At 23.0% G+C, this 23,296-nt stretch overlaps 3 protein-coding genes across 4 annotated transcripts in view; 2 read left to right on the top strand and 1 right to left on the bottom strand.

The window, feature by feature from the left end:
• Positions 1-170: 170 nt before the first annotated feature.
• On the top strand, positions 171-5,118 carry LOC127285217 (high affinity copper uptake protein 1-like). Of its 2 annotated transcripts, XM_051311104.1 has the most exons (5): positions 176-550; positions 3,777-3,950; positions 4,115-4,344; positions 4,458-4,487; positions 4,829-5,118. In XM_051311104.1, exons 2-5 carry the CDS (start codon positions 3,777-3,779, stop codon positions 5,028-5,030), a joined length of 636 nt encoding a protein of 211 aa, XP_051167061.1. In that variant the 5' UTR covers positions 176-550; the 3' UTR covers positions 5,031-5,118. The 2 variants fall into 2 exon arrangements, with proteins under 2 accessions (XP_051167062.1, XP_051167061.1); XM_051311105.1 differs by lacking the exon at positions 4,458-4,487 and having other exon boundaries at positions 171-550.
• On the bottom strand, positions 5,092-7,824 carry LOC127285216 (ras-related protein Rab-9A-like). The gene is made up of 2 exons (XM_051311103.1): positions 6,828-7,824; positions 5,092-6,528 (listed from the first exon to the last, which is right to left on the bottom strand). The coding sequence occupies exons 1-2, from the start codon at positions 7,236-7,238 to the stop codon at positions 6,268-6,270; spliced, it is 672 nt and encodes a 223-aa protein (XP_051167060.1). The 5' UTR covers positions 7,239-7,824; the 3' UTR covers positions 5,092-6,267.
• Positions 7,825-8,153: 329 nt separating this feature from the next.
• The window catches only part of LOC127285205 (homeobox protein GBX-1), a 37,136-nt gene continuing 21,993 nt past the window's right edge, over positions 8,154-23,296 (top strand). Inside the window, exons 1-2 of the mRNA XM_051311083.1 lie at positions 8,154-8,278; positions 10,036-10,226. Of these exons, the coding sequence (XP_051167040.1) occupies positions 10,193-10,226 (34 nt within the window). The 5' untranslated portion in view covers positions 8,154-8,278; positions 10,036-10,192. The remainder of the gene's footprint in view (positions 8,279-10,035; positions 10,227-23,296) is intronic.

Below are 23,296 nucleotides of genomic sequence, written 5' to 3'. Positions count from 1 at the left end.
AAGAGTTTAAAAAACGATTGAAAAAAAATATTAATATCCCAAACATTTCGAATTTTACTAACGTTTATTAAACATTTACAAGTAGTTTTCGAAAACATTTTTTGTTTCTAACCTCTTCGTAATAACAATATGATGAAAGTGACAGTTTGGACAGTACTCCAAAAAAGTAACATACATTTGACACTGTTCTTGTATAATTAATTTATTTATTTTAATAAAGAAAGAGATTTTATCGATTGAAATTTATATGAATGACCATAAAGTGGCACTATCTTACGGTTTTAAAAGGAAATGAAGAATTTACGTCACGTGTTCTGAAAGCAAAGCTGAAAACTTCTGTGTTAGATCTCTTGGATTGCTCTTGATGGTGGCGATGGTAAAAGGGTAAAAGGAAAGTAGCTATGAGAAGTTTATTAATGGGTCGCCGAGACGTTGCTTAATCGTGAACAGTGACGGTTTGGAAGTTGTAGATTCCTGAGGTTCTAATCATTTAAACTCAATATACCCTTCTTGAACAAAACAGCGTGACATAACCTCTAACTTTGAAAAGGTGAGTCTAATTTTGTATACAATATGTATTTAAAAAAGAACATTATAATTTCTTAAATTCGGTTTTTTTTTAAATATTATCTTTCCTCTTATCAAAGTCTTTGGTATTTAGGTTGTTCTACTATTAAAAAAAAAAATAAAAAAACAAACTCCTAAACTATTATCTACAGTGACTTTTGCAATTTTATCATCAGCACTTATTTCAGAAGATAAATTTATCACAAAAGATGAAACATTTTGTTTTATAAATTTTAATATTTAGTTGTTTTTGCTTATTTTCTGTTTTTCAATTGATAATGACATTTTTCTTCTTTTTTGTTTTGTTCATTCTTTTTACTGTCAATTTACTGCCCTAATTAAATCTATTTTTGATTTATATTAGCAAATTATTATTTTTAATTTAAAAAATATTTAATTTTCTATAAATGTAAAAAATCAAAATTTATTTCAACTACATTAATTCCGTTTTGTAAATATGTATTTTTTATTTTAGTTTTTAATGAATAAATTATTTTATAAATTGTATAATATTTGTATATAAACACATGTATGTTATACAATTGACTAAAGAAATTTAAATGGCAAATTATTTCAGTTTTCTTTGCAATTTAAAATTATTCATTCGATAAAAAAAAAGAAAGTGAAAGTGTTTTAGAGTTCCAAATATTTAAGTTTTACCTCATATATAATATTAATTATGAAGCGAAATTTTATTAATTACATCAATTAAATTTAAAATAATTTATTATTTTCAAATATCAGTAAAATATATTATTATTAATCTATAAAAAAAACATAAAATTTGTCAAATTTAGTAAGACTAAAAATAATATTAGTCAGCAAAATGTATTTATCTTGTTCATATCTGTAGAATAAATTTAAGATAATATTGTATTTAGCATTTTTTTTTCTTACAAATTAAATATTTCCTTGCGTATAAAATGCTTACAAAACATATTTTATTTTTAAGAAATGATTAAAAATTGCTTTAAAAAATTTTTAAAGGTATATATATATAAAAATATTTGATAATCTTTTTTCGTCTGGGTACAAAATAATTGGAACTAATTTGACAGAGTCATTGATACAATTGAAACCAATGAAGAATAGGCTAAGGATTAAATTTTCCATTAAAAATTTCAACATTGGATTTACTCACACTGATAATAAAATTTAATTATAAAAAATGTCATTTTGAATTTAAAAAATAGAGCAAAATTTTATTATTATTTTTATTTTGCACTATTATTTTTTATATTCCCCAAGTTTTTAAATTTCAAAAGTCATTTTAAAAAAAAATTATGTTCTCATAATATCTTCTGTGCGACTTTATCGATCTGTTTTCAGAAGATTGTGGGGAATTTCAATAACACGAGTGCCTGAAGCGAAGGGAATTCTTTAATAAAAAAAAAAAAAAAGTAATTCTCAGAAAGATCATTATTATGAAAATAATTACCGTTGTTTAATATTATTTTATTGAATAAAAGCATTTTATATAAAATAAAATTTTAAATAAAATAAAATAAAATTTAATTAAAATTAGAGTAACAACAAAATTATATCTGTCAAATTTTTGCGGTATCAACATTAAACCACAAAAACGTTTAACCATTTCTTCCTGTTTATTATATATTTTAATAAATAAAAAATAAACTTGCTGATCAATTATTACTTTATCAAAAAATAAATATTTGTTTAAATTATATATTTAGACAATAATAAGGAAAAATAAAATATATATTATAATATATATATATATATTAATACAATAAAATAGTTAAATATAAATAGTGAAAAATAAAAAAAAAATAATAATAATAATTTTATATTATAGTTTTGAATAATAAGCGAAAAATAATTTACTCAAGATTTATAAACAAGTGTTGAATTTCTAGAGAAAAAAAAAATTGTTATGTAATTTAATATCCATCAACTTTATAGTTCATTAAAATTTATTTTTATTAATTATTTCTAATAAGTATACAAAAAAAGTAACAAAAAAAAAATTATTTGAAACTGTTTTGTTAATTATTATTTAAAATTTATTTAAACAATTTTACCGTAAGTGAAGAAAAAATTATTTAATTGTCTCTAGAATGATGAGACCTTGAAAAACCGGATTTTATTGCATCTCAGATTTGTTGCTCAAAAATTTATTTTAATTTAACTTGAAAATTTTGTAATAGAATAAAAAAAAAAAAAAATTGGCTGAAATTAACAATAATTTTGTCTAATTTTTTTTTTTTAAACTAAAAATTGGCCTTGGTATTAGGAAACATATACGACGTGAAAGATTATTTACTTAGATTCTATACTTTAGAAAGTCTATATACTGATACTTTTTTTTTTTGCTGATAGTAACATTTCCTTTCTTTTTGATTCGAAATACAAGTACCGTTCAGTTATTTTAACGTTTTATTTTATTTATTTATATTTTGTTTTAATTATTTTTGTTTTTTTTTTATTTAAAAATTAAAATATTTGACAATTATTGTCACAGTAGATTTAGAAATATTCCTTTTGGAATTTTTTTCCATTTAAATATCATTAAAATTACTCATTTATTATCGATTTCATCATTGGAATAAATAATTAATTAAATAATACATTGCTTTTTTTTGTGTGTATTATTACACAAAAAAATCATATAAAAAAAAACAAAAAAATATATTTAAAATCAGAATTAAACTCTAAATTAGTTTTACTCTGTTAAGTAAGGAAGTTGTGAGTTAGTTGAGTTAACGGTTCAACATACATCACGAATGGATGGTTCGCCTGTAAATATATTTTTCATATTTATAACATGAAACAAGATGTGCGTGCAAAATTACAAATTTTTCAATTTTTTTCGAATTTTTTTTAATGATCATTAATTTTTACAAAATTGTTTAAAAATTTAATATATATTTTTATTTTATTTATATTATTTATTTTTATTTTATTTATTTTATTTTATTTATATTATTTGTTTTTAATTTATTTATTTTATAGACGGGAATTTTCATAATTATTTATCCTTGAGGAGGAAAATTCCATTTCGTTTATCCATAATGCGATAAAAATTATCATAATAAATTTCCAAAAATGTTAAAAATTAAAAAAAAACATTGTTATTAACGTTAACTAACTTTTCGTTAGTGACTTTCCGTCAGTCTCGAGGTTAATTTAAATAAATTTAGATTTTATTATAATATTTCGAAATTCTAATTATTAATTTTATTTCGCAGATGTCTCATAATCATATGTTGCACACATTAAATTCTTCCGACGGTCATATGGATCATATGGATCATGGAGGCCATGGTAATCATATGGATCATGTAGATCACAGCACAATGGATCACAGTGGTCACCAAATGTCCGGAAATGGTGGTCATTCAATGCACGGAATGATGATGATGGTAAATATAATTTAATTATCAAAAATATTAATTTAAAAACCATTTAGCGTTTAAATTCTTTACATATTCATAATTTTTTTTAAAAAAATAATTCTTAATTATAATTAATAATATTAATTTATTTATTATTATTAATATTAATTTATTATTATTATTTGAAATAGTACTTTCACGGTGGATATAGTGAAACAATTTTATTCGAATCATGGAAAATTTCATCAATCGGCGGTCTCATAGGTTCCATCATTGGAATAATTATAATGGCTGCTCTCTACGAAGGCCTTAAATATTATAGAGAATACCTTTTCTGGAGAACGTACAATGCACTTCAATATAGAAGTGTTACAATGCCACAGGAAAAGAATGTCGTCGCTGAGGATAATCGTGTTGTACAGTAAGTTTTTATTTTTTTTTTTTTTGTTAACATTTATTAGGAAAGAAAAAAAAACAATTCAAAAATCTAATACCGATGAATTTACGGATGATTTTCTAATTTTATCTTTCCAGTATGGTCGGTGAGGTTATCCATAAACAACCGTAAGTAATTTCAAAGTGAAACAAATTCTGTTGGGAAAATTTCGTTTTTCAAATCAAAACTATTTCTCTTTTATTCTTCTTGCACAATTTTTTCCCCCTCTATTATTATTATTGATTTCATTTCTAAATAAAATTCAAATTGAATAATTGATTTTTGCAATTTTCAAAAGAAAAAATAAATTCAAATATTTTGGTCTTATTCTTATTTATAATTTATAATATTCTCTGCAAAAATTAATCAGCCCTTTGTAAATATTTCTCCTCTTGTTTGGCATTTTCTTTCTATTTCTTTTGACAATTTTCTTTCTTGAATAAATTGTTAATTTCTTTTTTTTTCACAGGCCAACAATGCTGTCTTGGATGCACACATTCCAAACATTTTTACATATCATCCAAATTGTTCTCTCTTACTTTTTGATGTTGATCTTCATGACATACAACGTATGGTTGTGTTTTGCTGTTGTATTAGGAGCTGCCATTGGATATTTTCTTTTTGGTTGGAAGAAATCCGTTATTGTTGATGTTACGGAACATTGTCATTAAAGAAGAAAAAATAGTACGCAGAAAAAGTAAAACAAGTTCCTACCAGTGGAATATGCAAGTATTCTTTTTTTTTTTTTTTTAAAGAAAACCAAACGAAAAAAATGAATACTTTATAGTGTTAATATTAAATTATAAATAGTTGTTTGTCATAAAGAAAATAACACAATTTACGTTATTTTTGGTTACTTTTTTTTTTAAATTATCATCGAGATTTTAAAAACTTATCGAAATTTAATTTTAACAATATCGCTTATTTATTTTGTCAAACGCTTATAGGCGTTTAAATAAATTAAAAGACTACGTAAAAAATAGCAAACAATTTGCTATTTTAAAAATCAAAACACGACTAAAATTTTCTTAGTCTTGTAACTCAATTAATTCTTCCTCTAATTTTTCATGAGCGAAATAATTTTTGTATGTATGTCATTAATTTAAGTATAAAGTATTAAAAAAAAAACCAAGAGTTGATCTCTAAAAAGATATGTAAATATTGAAAAAACTTGTATACATTTTTTTTTGTAGACATATTTAGATTGCACATATTTTTAATTTAATCATTCGCTATTAATATAATTTTTTTTTTTTGTTAAAAATTGTTATTTGTTTTTAAAATTGTGTATTAAAGAATTTTTCAAAAAAAGAAAAAGAATACATATTTTTTATGTATTTAAATTGTAAAACTCGAGACGATGTATGTGTGTATGAACGTTTTTTTTGTGTGAGTTGTATTAAAATTGGATACAAAATGAGATTAGAAAATATATTTCTTGAGTGAAAAAAGCTTTTATTTATTTTCTTTTAATAAAGCGTTTAAAAATTTGTTCAAGGCATATAAATATACGTCGAGTGCTTTATATATATTTTGTTCGGAAATGAAGGGAATAATGACAAAGTCATGTATTTTTTAAAAGAAAGAAGAATAAAACTTAGGCAAGCAAAAAAAAAAATATCAAAATAAATACAATTAAATACATATAATACTTTTAAAAAAATTAATTAATACTAGCCAATTAAATAAATAGGCTTTCTTTTAATTAAAAATTTCCTTAAAAGAAAAATACTAATCAAATCACATTTAAAAATAATTTGGCATTTTTTTTTTTTAAATCGAATGATTTGAATTCAATTAATAAAGAAAAAAAATTAAAATCGACTAAAAAAGTTTTTCTTGCGAATAAAAAAATAAATAAATAAATATAGTTTGAAAATTAAAAAAAATTGAAAAATATAATTAAAATTATTCAGAACTTGTTATAGGCATACAGCAACTTGTTCTTTGAGGCGATTGTTGTTTAGATAAATCTACTGTATCGGTAACAATTGGACGTTCGATTTTGGCTTCAAGTTTCACCCAGGAAGCAACGGCGGCTTCAAATGCTTCCTGGACATTTATTGCTGTTTTCGCCGATGTTTCAACTAGAGGTAAATCTCCATTTTCCCTGCACCATATTTCGGCTTCTTCCCTCGTAACTTGTTTATTCGATTCTTCCATATCTACCTTCGGTGAGAAATTTATACAATTAACCCTCTTTTTTTAATTTTTAATTTTTAATTTTTAATTTTTAATTAATTATTCAATTTGAAAATTTTAAACGTGTATTTGAAATTAAGGTGTACCAACCTTAAAATATAAAATCTAAATACATAGTTGGTCACAATAAATTTAATAACTTTTAGTTTGGTAACCCTGTTGAAATTGATTGACAACTTCAGAGCAAACAATTGCAAAATGTCGTTACAAATTTGAACATGTGAAAAGCTTTTTTTTTTCTTAAATAAAATAAAGTTTTGTAATACCTTATTGCCAACAACAACAAATGGAAAGGATGAACCCTCTTGTATTCCGGCGTATAAAAGAAATTCCGATTTCCAAGAGGATAAATTGTTAAATGTATTTTTATCATCGACGGCGTAAGTTAAAAGGCAAATATCTGATCCTCTGTAAAAGGGAGTTCTCAGTGTTCGAAATCTTTCTTGACCGGCAGTATCCCATATTTGTAATGTATATCCTTCTCCATTAACTTCAATATCTTTATTTAAAAATTCAACTCCTATTGTATGATAACCGCACTGATTAAAATTATTCGAAACAAAACGATTCATCAGACATGTCTTTCCCACTAATCCATCTCCTAAAATCACAACTTTCAATAATGTTGTTCTTTGAATATTTCTATTTTGTAAATTTGTATTTCTTTGCGAACCCATTTTTTTTGGCACTTTTTATTTTTTTCTAATTAATCCTTGTGTCATATCAAATTTAATATTTCTCACCGATTTACTTGTTTAAATTTACATTATTTACAGAAAAATTGAGAGAAATTTATTTAAAGATTTTTGTTTTATATTTGAATAATTCTTGTATGAGATTCCGATCAATAATAAACTGGCGTACATAACCTCTCTGTTCTCTGAGTATCAGAGAGATTAATTCAAATTGTGATTCAATTATTGATTTACATTTGTAAATTTGAAAAAAAAATTTAGAGATATTTTTCCAAATTTATTGTAAATATATTTCAGTCACTTGCGGATGGGAAAGACAAAGATATTTGACAGATATATAATTTATTCACATGAGTCATCACACCACTGTTCAATATATTATTTTCAGTTAAAATTAATGATTAATATAACTTTTGATTTGAATTTTATGTTTTCTAAATAAAAAATACTATTGCACTACAAATGGCCAAAATTACAAGAAACTAATTACATGTTTGTCTCTTTTAATTTTTGACTTAAATCCCGAGCTTTTATATAAATGAGATTTGTTTTGATCGACATCTTTCTCTTCACTGTTTTACCTTAGAAGCGCATTTATTATATTGATTTTTATTTACTCGAGAAATTATTTTCTTTTTTTTGTTTATTTGAAAATTCTTTTTTTTTACAATTTACAAATTTTTACAAATTAATAAACTTTCACAGTCAAATTAATTAACAAAATTTTGTAAAAAATTCTATATTATGTTTATTGTTATAATAATAATAATATTATTATTATTATTATTATTATTATTATTATTATTATTATTATTATTAATATTAATATTTTTAGTGAATAAATTTATTATTACCATTTTTCTAATAAAAATATTAAATAATATTTTACAGATATCTTCTTTTACTGGGCAGTCGCAATTACCGATGAATGATAAATTTTTGAAAATTGGAGCTGAATAATGTTTTTATACAATCTTCAAGATCAAAATCAAAAATATTTTCCTGCTTTTTTTTAAAGGAAGGTAATAGAAATTTTTTAAAAATTAAAATTGTCAATTTAATTAATTTAATATTAAATATAATATTTTCTCTTAGCATTATATTTAATTCATTACTGTTAAAAGAAAACAAATTTTTTTTTTTTGAAAAAAAGAATTGAAAAAAGTAATTAAAATTCAAAATTTCGAAAATTTGGTAGTTTTTATGATTTTTTTTTTTTTTATTTTGAATAACGAAAATTCATTAAATGTAAAAAATTTGTGAATAGAAAATTAAAAATGGATTTTTATGAAAATAATTAAATTAAATTTACAATTCTCTTTTTTTCAATTAGAAAAATAATTGAAGAGTAGATTTTGTAGTCGATTTTGCGCAGGATACAGGACGAGAATTAGATTCATGCTACTTTCGTTGCAACATACAACCTTGATCCGGAAATATGCTTCGCGTTTGAGGCAATTAAATGCATTAGTCTTCAGTTCTCTACTGTTGCTTTGATTAAAGTTCGTAACATTCATCAAAGCCTTCGAAACTGTGTTTCAATTTTATCAGAAAGTTACACTTTTATTTAGAAAAATCAATTTAAAAGCTACGGTTTTATTTTTCTAATTAAATCTTATTTAAAAAATTAAATTTTATTTTAAAAACTAAATCCTATATTTTAAAAACTAAATCCTATATTTGAAAAATTAAATCTTATTTTAAAAATTAAATCCTATTTAAAAAACTAAATCCTATTTGAAAAATAAAATCGTATTCAAAAAAAAATTAAATCTTATTTTAAAAAATAGCGGAAATGATAAACAAAATTAATTTTATTATCATATTGATTGAATATTTAGAAATTAGAATAGTATAACTACTTTTAAAAATATATTAAAAATTATAAACAAGGTTTTTATTATTTAAAAATCTTTTTCGGGTAATATTAATACTTACAAAGAAAATAGTTATAAAATTAAAATTTATTATAATTTTATTATTAATCCATTATCATTGTTTGAATATTTAATAGTAACAATAACTATTGTATTAAATATAAATATATACATATAAATATAAATATAAATATAAATATAAATATTTTTATTTATAATGATAAAATTATTATTTATTTAAAAACATTTTTACATAAATTATTTAAATAAATATCATTAAATAACTTATTTAAGTAAATATTTTTAAATATTCAAATATTAATTTAATATATAATATTTTTTTTATTATCGATCAGAATTTTCATTTTATTTTATAATATTATTTCTTTATAATACATATGGGCCATTAAAAAGAAATTACCCTTAAAATAAAAAAAATATATATTTATATTTTATTTAAATTTTTATTATTATATTATTATATTTTTCAATTATTCTTTGTACAACAATAGTATTAGGATTCAATAATTAATAAATATTTAATAATTAGAATCGTACACTGATAAAAAAAAAAAACAAAAAATTATTTGATTTAAATACTTAATTATTTGACTATTATCAAATAAATATTTACTTGAACCAAATAATTTATGAAACCAAATAATTTCATTAAATAAACTGTATTTGAACCAATAATTTCTGTATTTGAAATAAATATCATTTAATTGACTCAAATAATTATTTATTTGATAGAAATAATTATTTATTTGTATGAAATAAATATTTATTTAATGCAATTAAATATTTTTTAATAACAGTCAAGTAACCGATTATCTGAATCAAATAATTTTTTTTAGTGTATTATTTAATTTTTTTTCTAATAAAGTTTTTGAATTTTTCAGTTCAATTCCAAATAACAATAATGAAGAAAAGGAAGTTCGTAGACGAAGAAAAGCGGCCCCTGCTATTTTTTTATAATTTTTTTTTTTTAACTCTCGACCTCCGCAGAAGTGCAATCAAGAGGGAGGGATCTTCGGGAGTGGTCCAAAGAAGCAGAAAATGTTCATTACCTCAACGTGGGATTCACCGATCGGTAAGTCGTTTATTATTTACATATTATTTTTATTATTGTCATATAATTATTATTTCTATTATTATTATTGGTATTTTTACTATTATATTTTTATTATTATTATTATTTATTACTAATATTATTTTTTTTATTAATTTTTTTCTTTTTAATAATATTTTTTATTTTCATTTATTTTATTATTTGTTTTTTATTCTATTTCTTATTTTATTAATAATTATTCAACACTAATTAATCATTAAAAAGTATGAATTAATATTCTGATCGACTTGAAATTCTTTTTTAATTTACGAAAACTTGAATTCGAATTTAATGCGAGATATAGGATTATATATTATACGGAAACTGAGTTAGCCTTTTATTATTTTGACAATTGAACTAGCTTCATATTTGAACTGAGCTTGAGTTAGCATTTTATTATTCTGACAAATGAACGGGCATCTTATCAACGGGAGGCGTCGATATATTAAAATGTAAACTAAAAATCAAATTGTAAGTGAAAAATTATCAAAAATAATTCAGTAAAAAAAATTTACAATAGCGGCAATTTTATTCACTAAATAAAATAAGTGAATTTTTTCTTTCTTTTACTGTTTCTTAATTTTGACGAAACCAAAAAAAAAAAAAAAAAAAAAAAAAAAAAAAAAACATCAAAAAGAGACACCGGAAGTAAACAGGAAGTTGATGTTAAGGACACTAGACATACAGAGAGGTCGCACAATCTTTGCACTAAAATATATATGTATATATATGTTTATACATATATATGTATATGTATATATATACACATACAGAAAAAACTCAATTGCATTATACGAGAAATTCACCATAGATATAGGAAATATTATTCCAAAGGTATATGGTGTTTGTACCAAAGATATTTGGAACTAACACGTGGAAATCCTTCAAGTGTTCCCAGGATAACAGAATAATTACGAAAGTTATCCTTGAGAAATACTTTTGATCCTTATGGTCACCTGGTGTCTAAGGGTACGCGCTAGTTCAACTCGTTCTCAAATATTAAAAAGGACATTTTCCTTTCTAGTTTTCCGCGATAAATTATATAAATATATACATTTTCTATGTTTCGCGCGAAATTTCTATATATATAATTGTTAAATATTTTATATATATATACATAGAATCAACAAACAAGTGAATTAACAATATAATAAAATTATTATAACGGGAAATAATTGTTATTTGAAAGGTAATTGGGTCGGGGGATAATGATGTGAGTGGAGCATAAATTATTTCAAGGACTTCGAAATGAATTGGACGCTTTCGTATTAGGAGAGAATGAATTGTCGTGTCCTTTTTGAGCTTGCGCAAACTTTCACGCAAGGATAATAATAATTCTGCTTTCTCTTTTGCAATGGTTATAGAAAAATATCGATTATAATAGTTGAGAGAGAAAGAGAGAAATAAACTTAAATGTTTTTTCGTTCATATTTTTTATTTTATTTCTTTAAAAAAATTGATCTGGTTCTCTGATTTAGTTTTTATTATAAAAAAATGAAATTCGTTTTTAAAATTTAAGAATAATTTGTGAAATATTGTCATTTATTGTTGGATAAATATTAAATAATCTTTGAATATGGAATTCGTCAATGTCACGTCATTCGTCAAGTGAGTTACGCCAGAAGCATTCCCTACACCAGGAAGTCATAAATTGTAAAATAGCTTGGTTCGAATTTTATTGTCCGCTTTTACCTTTCCTTTCTAGAAGAAGAAATGGACTTTCCTTCTCATCAGGAGAACATATTGTATTAGAAGGGTGTAAAAGCTTGAATTCTTTTTCAAGTTGTTCACTAAGGGTAGAAAGCTTTGTAAATATATTTTTTTCAGAATTCATTTATGGAAATTATTTTTCTAATTGTTTTTGGAAATTTTTGTTCTTCATTTGAAATTTTGTATGAATCAAAGTTTAAGTGAAAAAGAAATTGTTTATTCAAATAAAAATATTCTTTTGGTTGATAAAATTTGCAGTGGCGAAGGTATTTTTTAGTCAGACAGTAGTATCACTCTTTTAGTAGTAGAAAAATCGTTTTGTGGTCAGACATAAATAATTTCAGTGAAAGGATAATATTCTCAAGTGGAAAAGACATTTTATAGTCAGACAAACGATTTTTTTTTATTTATTCAATCTCGAGAAAAAATTGGAGAAAAATTGAAAAAATTTTGCAGTTGAAAAGACATTTTCTAGTTAGACAAAATCGTAATTCTACAAAAAAAAAAATGGAATTAATCCTAATGGAAATGCAAATCGAAATTATTATCAAGGAAATAATAATCAAAATAAATACCAAGAAAATAATAAACAAGAAAATGAAAGGGTTAATAAACAAGAAAATTTTCAAAATAAAAAGAAATTACGTGATACTAATTTTAAAGGCAATAAATTTTCAAATAATAATTTTTATAAAAATAATTATCAAAACAAATTTTTCTTTAAAGAATGACATTTATAAAAAATTATAATTTATTAAATTTCAATAAGAACAGTACAAATTTTAGTAAATTTTTTATATTCATTTTAGGGAAAACGTGTCAAAATGTGAAATATTGATTATAAAAATACAAAATGTCAGAAAAGAATTTGTAGAATTATTAAATTTTTTTTTAACTAAAATTTGTAAATATTTACTACGATTTAAAAAACATTTATTTAAGATTGAAATATATTTTGTACTTTGTATATCAATATTTTCTATTTTTTACACTTTTTTTTTTATTTATTTTAGTGAAAAATATTTATTAAAATTTTCATTTTTAAGAATTTTATTAGGTATACGTTATTTTTTAGACGAATTTTCATTTTTCGAATTAACATTTTTCGGAATTTTTTTTTTTTGAAGATTTTCTAATTAACAGAACTTTTAGGTAAATTTTTTTTGGTAGATTTCTTAAAAACACCGAATTTTTATTTGACCGAAATTGCAAATTGCCGAAAATCGCGCCAAAATCGATTGTTCGGCCGCATTGGCAATTTCGGACAAAAATGAAAATTCGGCATATTCAAGAAATCTACTAAATAAAAATGACCTAAAAATTTTATTAATTAAAAATTCTTTAAAAAAAGAAATTCCAAAAAATGTTAATTTGAAAAATGAAAATTCGTTTAAAAAATAATTATATTTAATAAAAATTTTTGAAAATGAAAATTCTAATGAAATAATCACGCGTACCAAAATTTCAACTATACTTATTGAAAATTAATAATATATTTTCTTTCAATGTATACAAATAAAGTAAATTTTTTTTTTATCAAATTTATAATTAAAGAGAAAATTAAATAAAATCAATGAAATATATTTTTTTAATTTCTATCAGTATAAAAAGAATATTTACAAATAAATTTCTATAATATTTAAAAACAAAATTAACTTAAAAATTTTAAATTAGGGTCAGTTGGGGTAAATGGGGACAAGAGGTTTTGGAGCTTAATTTACAGTTTTAAAATTAATTTCAACGTCAATATTTTAATCTCAGATCACCTGTAAGAGGTTTTGAGTATTGCCAAGCTTTTATCTTGACAATTGTCAGCAAAATAATTCAAATTATCGCTCAATGCATAAAAACTTGATAATCAAAGTCAAACAGTTTCAGTATTTTGTCGAGCATTTCAAAGAAAACAGACTTCAAAATCATACAAAATTTTTTTCTTATTCCTTATGACTCCCATAAAATAAAGTCACTTGAATTTTGTTATTTTTGGCAATTTGGTTAATAATGACAAGCTGTCCCCATTTACCCTCAGTTTTCAAATTTTTGGGGTAAATAGGGACAGCTTGTCATTATTAACCAAATTAACAAAAATCAAAAACTCAAGTGAAATTCTGTTATGGGAGTCATAAGGAATAAGAAAAAAATTTGCTATGATTTTTAAGTCTGTTTTTTTTTCAAATGCGAGACAAAACACTAAAATCAAAAAAAATAAATAAAAAAATTTCAATTGGTTCAACTATTATATATTTACTACAATTTTTTTTTTCAAATTTTTTCATCCCTTAATACAGTAATATACTTAAGGAAACTTTTTTCTTAAAATTTTCTTAGAAACTATGCTGTCCCCATTTACCCCGAATTTTATGAAATTTTCTAAATTTTGGAGTAAACGGGGACAGTTAGTTTCATGCGCTTAAAGCATATCTTAATTTTTTTCTGCTGCATAAAATTAGTCCTAGGAATGTAAATAACAAAAAAAAAAAAAAAAAAAAAAAAAAAAACCCTCAAATATTACCTTTTTAAGGGAAGAAACTTACGTAATTTGTGAAAAATAGCGATTTTGTCCCCATTTACTCCAACTGACCCTACACCCAGAGAAATGATTTATTTGAACCAAATAAAATATATTTGAGTTAAATAAACGTATATTTGTCTCAGAGCCTACTAACTTATTTATTTGGCGTAAATAAAAATTTTATTTGTCAGAAATAAATTTTTCTTTGGCTCAAATAAATTTTTTATTTCAATGAAATGAAATATATTTGCAACAAATAAATGAATTAGTAGGCTCGGAGACAAATATACCATTTCTCTGAGTGTATGTATATTCTTTTAAATTCTATCAGTATAAAAAGAATATTTACAAATAAATTTCTATAAAATTTAAAAACAAAATTAACTTAAAAATTTTAAATTAAATAAAATCAAATTTTTTTATTTTTGTAAATTTTTTCTTTTTAAACGAAAATTTAAAATTGAATGTAGAAGCGAGAACGCTGATAATTCTATTGCAAAACTTTGCTTTTACGGTTGATAAATGGTGGTAACAGGATTTATCTTAAATTGAGCTTCAAAGCACGAACTTGTTTTTCTAACAGGACAGCATGTTCTTGATGGAGTTTGACCGTTACTATTATTTATGCTCCTATATATATATATATACAGAAAGGGGTTGTATCCTCGATAGCCCTCGTGATACTATACACACATATATATAAAATGTGTTCACAAAATGAGAATTGGTTTTTGCAAAACAAAGCGATCGGGTATATTCGCGTATATATATATATATATATATATACATTATCCGGTAATTTCGTGCTTTTAGCCAATCTAAATTGCCAGAAGAGATTTGTCGGAATACGTTATAATAGTTGGGCACTTATAGGAGAAGCTTGAAGACGATTCAAACGGTGTGGAGTCAGGAAAACAGAAATCGGATCACGGTATCCTGAAAAGTACGACTGCGCGTTAAACCAACTAGGAGAACCTTTTATTGATTTTTCATTAAATAACTAAAACTACCTCCTCATTGTATATAAATATATATATATACGTTGAAAACGTATCGAATTTTCATCCCCAGTCATTTTTCATCTCCTGTTTTTTAAAATATATATATTTTGAATTTCATGAAATTTTAGAGGATGTGACAATAGTTTTATTCATTAAAATTTATCAAAATTCAATATATATATATATATATATATATATATATATATATATAAATTTTATACTTGTAATAATTTTAAATTTCATGTATAATTAATTATTTAATAATTGTTAAATTTTGAAAAATTTTTATATATATTTATTAATTTATATATTAATTAATTCTTTTTTAATTAATAAATTTATTTATTTATTTCATTGTACGACTTTTACAATTTCCAGTTTTCTAAATATAATATCTTAAATTCTCTTTATTTATTTAATTAGATAAATAATTTTTGATAAATTTTTATATTGAAAGTAGGTACAAATATTTCCAAATTCATTTTTGTTATTTAACAGTATATTTAATTTTTTTATGCATATACACAAAAATATTTATTTCATTCAAATAATTGGTTACTTAACTATTATCAAATAATTATTTATTTGTTTTAAATAATTATTATTTGAGATGGCATTTGTTTTAAATACGCAGAAATTATTGGTTTAAATACAGTTTATTTAATTCAAAAAAATTATTCGGTTTAAGCAAATTTTGATAATAGTCAAGTAATCGAGTATTTAATACAAATAAATTTTTTTTCAGTGTATTATTATTTTTTTTTAAAAAGTTTGCGGGAAATAAAAATTATAAAACTTTCTAATAAGTACATAATGGAAAAAATAAATAAAAATTAATTTAATATCGAATTTCATAGTTTTGAGAAAATTCAATAAATAAAAATTGAATTTGTTTTAGAATATTTTATAAATTTACAATTTCAGTTGATACAAATAGATCGATTTTATAAAGTATTTGATTCGGAAATATTCTAACAGATGGCTGCACGAAACAAATTTTTTAAGGGTGGAAATTTTTTTTATTTTTAGTTAAAAATTTAGAAAATTAGTTTTAACAATATAGAAATTTTTATATAGTTAAAAATTTTAGAGGAATTTATAGTTTAAAATTTAGGAATTAATAAATGAAAATTAAGGGCATTTTTTTATTTTAGTAAAAAACTAATAATAAATGTATAATTTATATATTAATACCTAATTAATAATTAATAATTAAATAATTAATAATTATTAATTAAATAATTAATAATTAATAATTAAATAATTAATAAAAATTCTCAGTTTACTTGAAAGTATCAAATTGATCCAAATTTATAAACAATAATATTTATTTTTATTTTGTATGAAATAATTATCTAATATTAAAAAATTATAATTATTGTCGATAATAATTATATTAATAATTAACAATTATTATTATATTGACAATTATAATTATATTAATACTTCAATAATAATTATAATCATTATAATCATTATATTAACAAAAATTATTAAAATTATTTTTATTTTTATTTTAATGCAAAGATTTTTAATAATCAATAAACGAAATTTTTTAATTAAACTATATAATTGATTATAAAATATATATATTTTATTTTCTAAAATTGATTCTGTCAATTTGCAGTAAATCTAGCTCAGAATTGCGAAGTTTTTTCCACTTGACTGCGGAAATTCCAAGAGTATAACAAGTATATATATAAATATAGTTATATATAAAAAAAATATAAACTTTTTCTGAGTTGTGGGAAATCGATGCACATCATGTGGATGAGTCAAGCGTAAAAAACACATTGAAAATGTTTATATTTTTCTACATCTCCCGCATTTCTTATAACATATATATAGAAATCAAGTATCGCGATGCTGATGTATATACTCGAGATTTCTTGACACGAAAGTAATTAATTTCCTGATGCAGTAAACAAAATATATATCTTTCTATAATTATAAAACGATTTCGCCGCAGCCGCCGCTGTTTCAGAAATTTTAATCTAGGAGTCCCCACCTCCTAAGTTTTGAGGTTATGTTCGTTCCAAGGCTCTGAATATATCCGCAAGTCCCCCCTCCCTCCTCTCATTTCCCCTCCTCCGCCAAAATGGCCTAAATTTTGAGGTTATGTTCGTTTCAAGACTCTGAATATAGCCGCAAGTCCCTTCCCTCCCTTGCCAGAAATGACCTAAATTTTGAGGTTATGTTCGTTTCAAGACTCTGAATATAGCCGCAAGTCCCCTTCCCTCCCCCGCCAGAAATGACCTAAATTTTGAGGTTATGTTCATTTCAAGACTCTGAAAATAGCGCCAAGTCCCTCCTCCCTCCTCTCATTTCCCCTCCTCCGCCAGAAATGACCTAAATTTTGAGGTTATGTTCGTTTCAAGGCTCTGAATATAGCCGCAAGTCCTTCCCTCATCTCTCTCCGTATTTTCCGCCAAAAATGACATAAATTTTGAGGTTATGTAAATTTCAAGACTTTCAATATAGCCGCAAGTGGAGGTGGAGTTTCCGCCAAAAATAAACTTGAATTTAAAGGTTATGTTCGTTTCAAGACTTTTTAATAATTTATTGGTTTTTTGAGGCAAATTTCATTGAAATTATTTTTAAAAATAATTTCTTAATGTCGATTTTAATTTTGTTTAATTATTTATTTATTATTAATTTAATTAATTTATTAATTAAAATTTAATAATTTTAATTTTATTAATATTTATTCAGATTTCAATGAATTTGTAATAATATAATTGTTTGAAATAGGTGGTTCATTTGGAAAAATAAGATCAATGGAAAATTATAAAAAAAAGTGATTAAAACAGGGGGGCGAAGCTCCCCTAGTATATATATATATATATATATATAGAAGCAAAAAGTTCGCGGGGGAGGCATAGAAAATATAATATGTAAAATAAAATATAAAAGAGAAAAAAAATACAAAAAATTTAGAACAATATAATATATATATATGTGACGCATTGCGAGGAAAGGGACCTTAGAGGCAAAAAAATTTTAGGTTATGTTTGAAATTTTAAAGTGAAAATACACAAAGATCAGCACTTAATAAAAAACAATGATATTTTAAGTATAGTCCTAAAATAATCATTAAAAATTAATTTTGATATTAAAGAAACAAAAAGAAATTTTTAATCAAGGAAAAATCGTCGTAAACATAACCTATAATTAGTTTGCTTCTAAGGTCCCTTTTTTCGTGATGCGAAGAAATTTCTAAATTTCTAAGTTCTAAAGAAATTTCTAAGTTCTAATTTTTTTCTATATTATAGAAACAAAAATTCAATAAAATATATATATAGGAAAATTGAGGAAAAATAAAAAATTATATCCGTTCGGATAATATAAGAAATTAAAAAAAAAAATTAAAGAAACGAAGGAAAAATAATTTATAAAAAAATATAGAAAATTTGCTTAAGTTGAATAAGTAGAGTTTACCAACGTGGAAACACAGGATAATCACTACTTTTTTCATCTTTTATTTACGCAGTAATTAATATTGAAATGTTTCTCCATTCCCTAAGGGCACTCGAGCAAAATGAGATTAAAAAGCCTTCTAGGAATTTTTTTTTTCATTTTTGAACTTTTTCTAGTTTTTATTGCATTTTTATGAAAAATTATTTTTTTTACAAATTTTCTGCCTCGATTCAAAAAAATAATAAATTATTATAATAAAAAAAAATTGCAATTATAATAATAATATTATAATAATAATATTTGGAATTATTATAAATTTTTATTTATTATAGAAAATGTTTTTTTTTCTAACTTTTTTTTATTTAAAAAAAAAAATTTTTGCTTCCAATTTAAATTTTGTATATAAAACTAATTTTTTTTTTCGAAAAAAAAATTTTGAGTTTTTTTATTTGCAATATGATGATTGTGTTTTTGAAAAAAAAAAAAAATTCTAAAACACTTCGTTATGGACTGGGACCACTTGACAAGATTAAAAGAAACAATGCATCATACAGAGAGAGAGATGCAATTGTTGTCCTATTGTTTTTTCCATTGTTCTCCAGTAACTCTTTCGCGGTATAACGAGAGAAGAAACCTCAATTAGAATGCGGATTTGAGGACATAAACGCCTAAAGGCTGATAAGTTTAAAAAAGGGTCTTTGCGGGGTTGGTGTCCAGTGAAGCTGCACCAAGTGTGTATATATAAATATGAGAATAACATAATTTAATTAGAAAAGTGAAGAGAAAAATTTTGCAATTTAACGTGTGAAAAAAAAATATTACACCTTATTATGAATTCTTTTTTTTTTGTTTTTTTTTTAATATAAATTATACACCTTAGAGAAATTATATATACACCCAGAGAAATGATTTATTTGAATCAAATAAAATATATTTGAATTAAATAAACAAATATTTGTCTCAGAGCCTACTAACTTATTTATTTGGGGTAAATAAAAATTTTATTTGTCATAAATAAATTTTTCTTTGGATCAAATAAATTTTTTATTTAAATGAAATAAAATATATTTGCAACAAATAAATGAGTTAGTAGGCTCGGAGACAAATATACCATTTCTCTGAGTGTATATATTTGTCTCACAGTTTTAATAAATATTTATTTGATTCAAGTAAATTTTTATGTGATTTAAATAAATTTTTGATTTAAATAAAAAATTTTATTTACGCCAAATAAATATAGGCTAATAAACTGTGAGGGACAAATATACGTTTATTTAACTCAAATATATTATATTTGATTCAAATAATCCCTTACTTTATTATTAAATAAATATATTTAATTGAAGCGAATAATTTTTATTTGCGCCAATTAATTTTTTTTTCAAATAAAGAAATAATTAGTTCAAATAAAAATTATTTAATACAAAATAAAAATTATTTCTTTCAAGTATAATATTACACTCAGTGAAATATGGTGTATTTGTCTCCGAGTCTACTAATTCATTTATTTGTTGCAAATATATTTCATTTCATTGAAATAAAAAATTTATTTGAGCCAAAGAAAAATTTATTTCTCACAAATAAAATTTTTATTTACGCCAAATAAATAAGTTAGTAGGCTCTGAGACAAATATACGTTTATTTAATTCAAATATATTTTATTTGGTTCAAATAAATCATTTCTCTGGGTGTAGACCTATAAATAAAAATTTTATTTATTCCAAGTAAAATTTTTATTTACACCAAATAAATATAGTCTGAAACGAATTCGTATATTATATTTGATAATTCAAAAACACATTTCTCTGTGTGAAGTAACCGATTATTTGAATCAAATAAAAAAAAAAATTTTTTTCACTCTACTCTAATACATTTTTCTATGAAATAAAAAAAATAATAAATTAATTAATAAAAAAAAAATAAATAAAACTTTGACCCATTTAAAAAAAGAAAATTTTCGTGGATGAGTTTGCAGGTTAAATAAACTTATCGAGGTGCATTAGCCCTTAAAAAAAAATCCTTTCGCATATATATAGGAATTCATCTCACGGCATATTTATATACAAAAGTGGAGGGGGGGGGAAGTCGCTAGTCGTAAATTCCCCTTTACCCTGAGACTAACTTTTCAATCTCGGTCGAATAATCTCTAGCAATCCACTCTCGCGGTTACCTCGGCAACGATCTGGCCTGTGATTGGCTGTTTCACAAGATTCACAACCCTCTCACTCCTTTTTCAACCCCTCCCCCCTCTTTCTCTCTCTCATCTTGTGGCAACGTTATCAGAACTCAAAACGTCTACATATATATATATATATATATATATATATATATATTTATACAGAGGTCGCCCTCTTGCCCTCGCACACTTAGCTTCATGGTTAACTTCAATGAGCGGATAACAAGCCGCCCCTTGACAGTGCCCTATAATATTCTCTCGCATAAATGGACCCACCATGGCTTTGTCAAATCAACTGTCGTTTGTTGTAAACAACCCTCTAACACGCTAAAGGCTATATTATACACTATACCTGATTCCCATATATATATATATATATATATATATATATATATATATATATATATATATATATATATATATATATATATATATATATTATACTCTGGTTCTATTAAATATATATAGTGGATAATGATAAGGCAAAAACTTACGTGTGTGTCTAATCATAAAATTAAATCGGTCTCCCTTTTTTATTTGCTTCGTTTCCAAAAGTAAAAACAATTTTTAATACACGTATTTTTATAGAGGCAAATTTTTTGAATTCACAGAATTTTGGCTTTTTTTAAATAGCATTTTTAATTATAATAGAATTTTTACCGAATTTCTATTAAACAAAATTTTTATTTATCCAAATTTTTCATTTAACGAAATTTCTATTTATTTGAATTTTTATTTGTCAGAATTTCTACTTTTATTTGACCCGAAACTTTAATTTAACCGAAATTTCGTTTCAGTTGAATTTTCATTAAACCCAACTTTCGTTTAACTGAAATTTTAATTTATCCGAACTTTTATTGGGCAGGACATTTATTTTTTTGAACTTTCATTTTGACCCAAATGTTTATTTACCCGAATTTTTATTTGTCCAAACTTTGTTTTTAACGAGACTACATATCCTCTGGTTCTATTAAACATCTATTGAATAATGATGAATACACGTATTTTTATAGAGGCAAATTTTTTGAATTCACAGAATTTTGGCTTTTTTTTAATAGCATTTTTAATTATAATAGAATTTTTACCGAATTTCTATTAAACAGAATTTTTATTTATCCAAATTTTTCATTTAACGAAATTTCTATTTATTTGAATTTTTATTTGTCAGAATTTCTACGTTTATTTGACCCGAAACTTTAATTTAACCGAAATTTCGTTTCAGTTGAATTTTCATTAAACCCAACTTTCGTTTAACTGAAATTTTAATTTATCCGAACTTTTATTGGGCAGGACTTTTATTTTTCTGAACTTTCATTTTGACCCAAATGTTTATTTATCCGAACTTTCGTTGCAACGAAATTTTTTTTGTTTGTAATTTGGCCTGTTTTTAATTGTATGTTTAAGTAAAAGTAACATAACAAAATAACAGTAACTTCATAACAGAATTTTTACGGAATTTTTATTCAATAGAATTTCTATTTTATTTGACCGAATTTTTGTTACATCGAACTTTTAAATAGTTCCAAATTTTATTTTATCGAAATTTTTATTTGTCCGAACATTCATTTCTCCAAACATTCAATTGTCCGAAACTTTCATTCAAAATCGAAATTAATCGAAATTTATTTGTCCTTATTTTTCATTGTACCGCAATTGCATTTGTACGAAATTTAATTTAACCGAAATTGCATTTATTCGAAATTTCGTTGTACTGAACTTTAATTTTGTCCGAATTTTTAATGTGATCAAAATTTGCATTTATCCGAAGTTTAATTTTACCATCCTTTTATTTGTCTGAATTTTTTATTTGACCGAAATTTTTATTTATTCAAACTTTTATTTGGCAGAACTTTTATTTTTCCGAACTTTCATTTAATGGAAATATTTATTTCCCAAACTTTTATTTGTCCAAATTATCGTTGCACAACGAAATTTGTATTTATCCAAATTTTTCTTTTAATGAAATTTCTATTTATTCGTGTTTTTATTTGACAGAATTTCTATTGATATTTGTCCGAAACTTTAATTAGACCGAAATTTCGTTTCATCGAACTGTTATTTATCCTAACTTTCGTTTAACCGAAATTTTTATTTATCCGAACTTTTATTTGGCAGAACTTTTATTATAATGGAAATTGTTTATTTATCATGAATTTTTATTTATTTAAATTTTTGTTTCAACGAAATTTTTATTCATTCGAATTTTTATTTGACAAAATTTCTATTATTCTTTGTC

The sequence above is a fragment of the Leptopilina boulardi genome, unplaced genomic scaffold (genome assembly GCF_019393585.1).
Source record: "Leptopilina boulardi isolate dan_hultmark-lab unplaced genomic scaffold, ZJU_Lbou_2.1 LbouV2_330, whole genome shotgun sequence".
Taxonomy (NCBI): Eukaryota; Metazoa; Arthropoda; class Insecta; order Hymenoptera; family Figitidae; genus Leptopilina; species Leptopilina boulardi.
The sequence above is the reverse complement of the archived record's forward strand: the minus strand, read 5'-3'. Positions and strand labels throughout refer to the sequence as shown.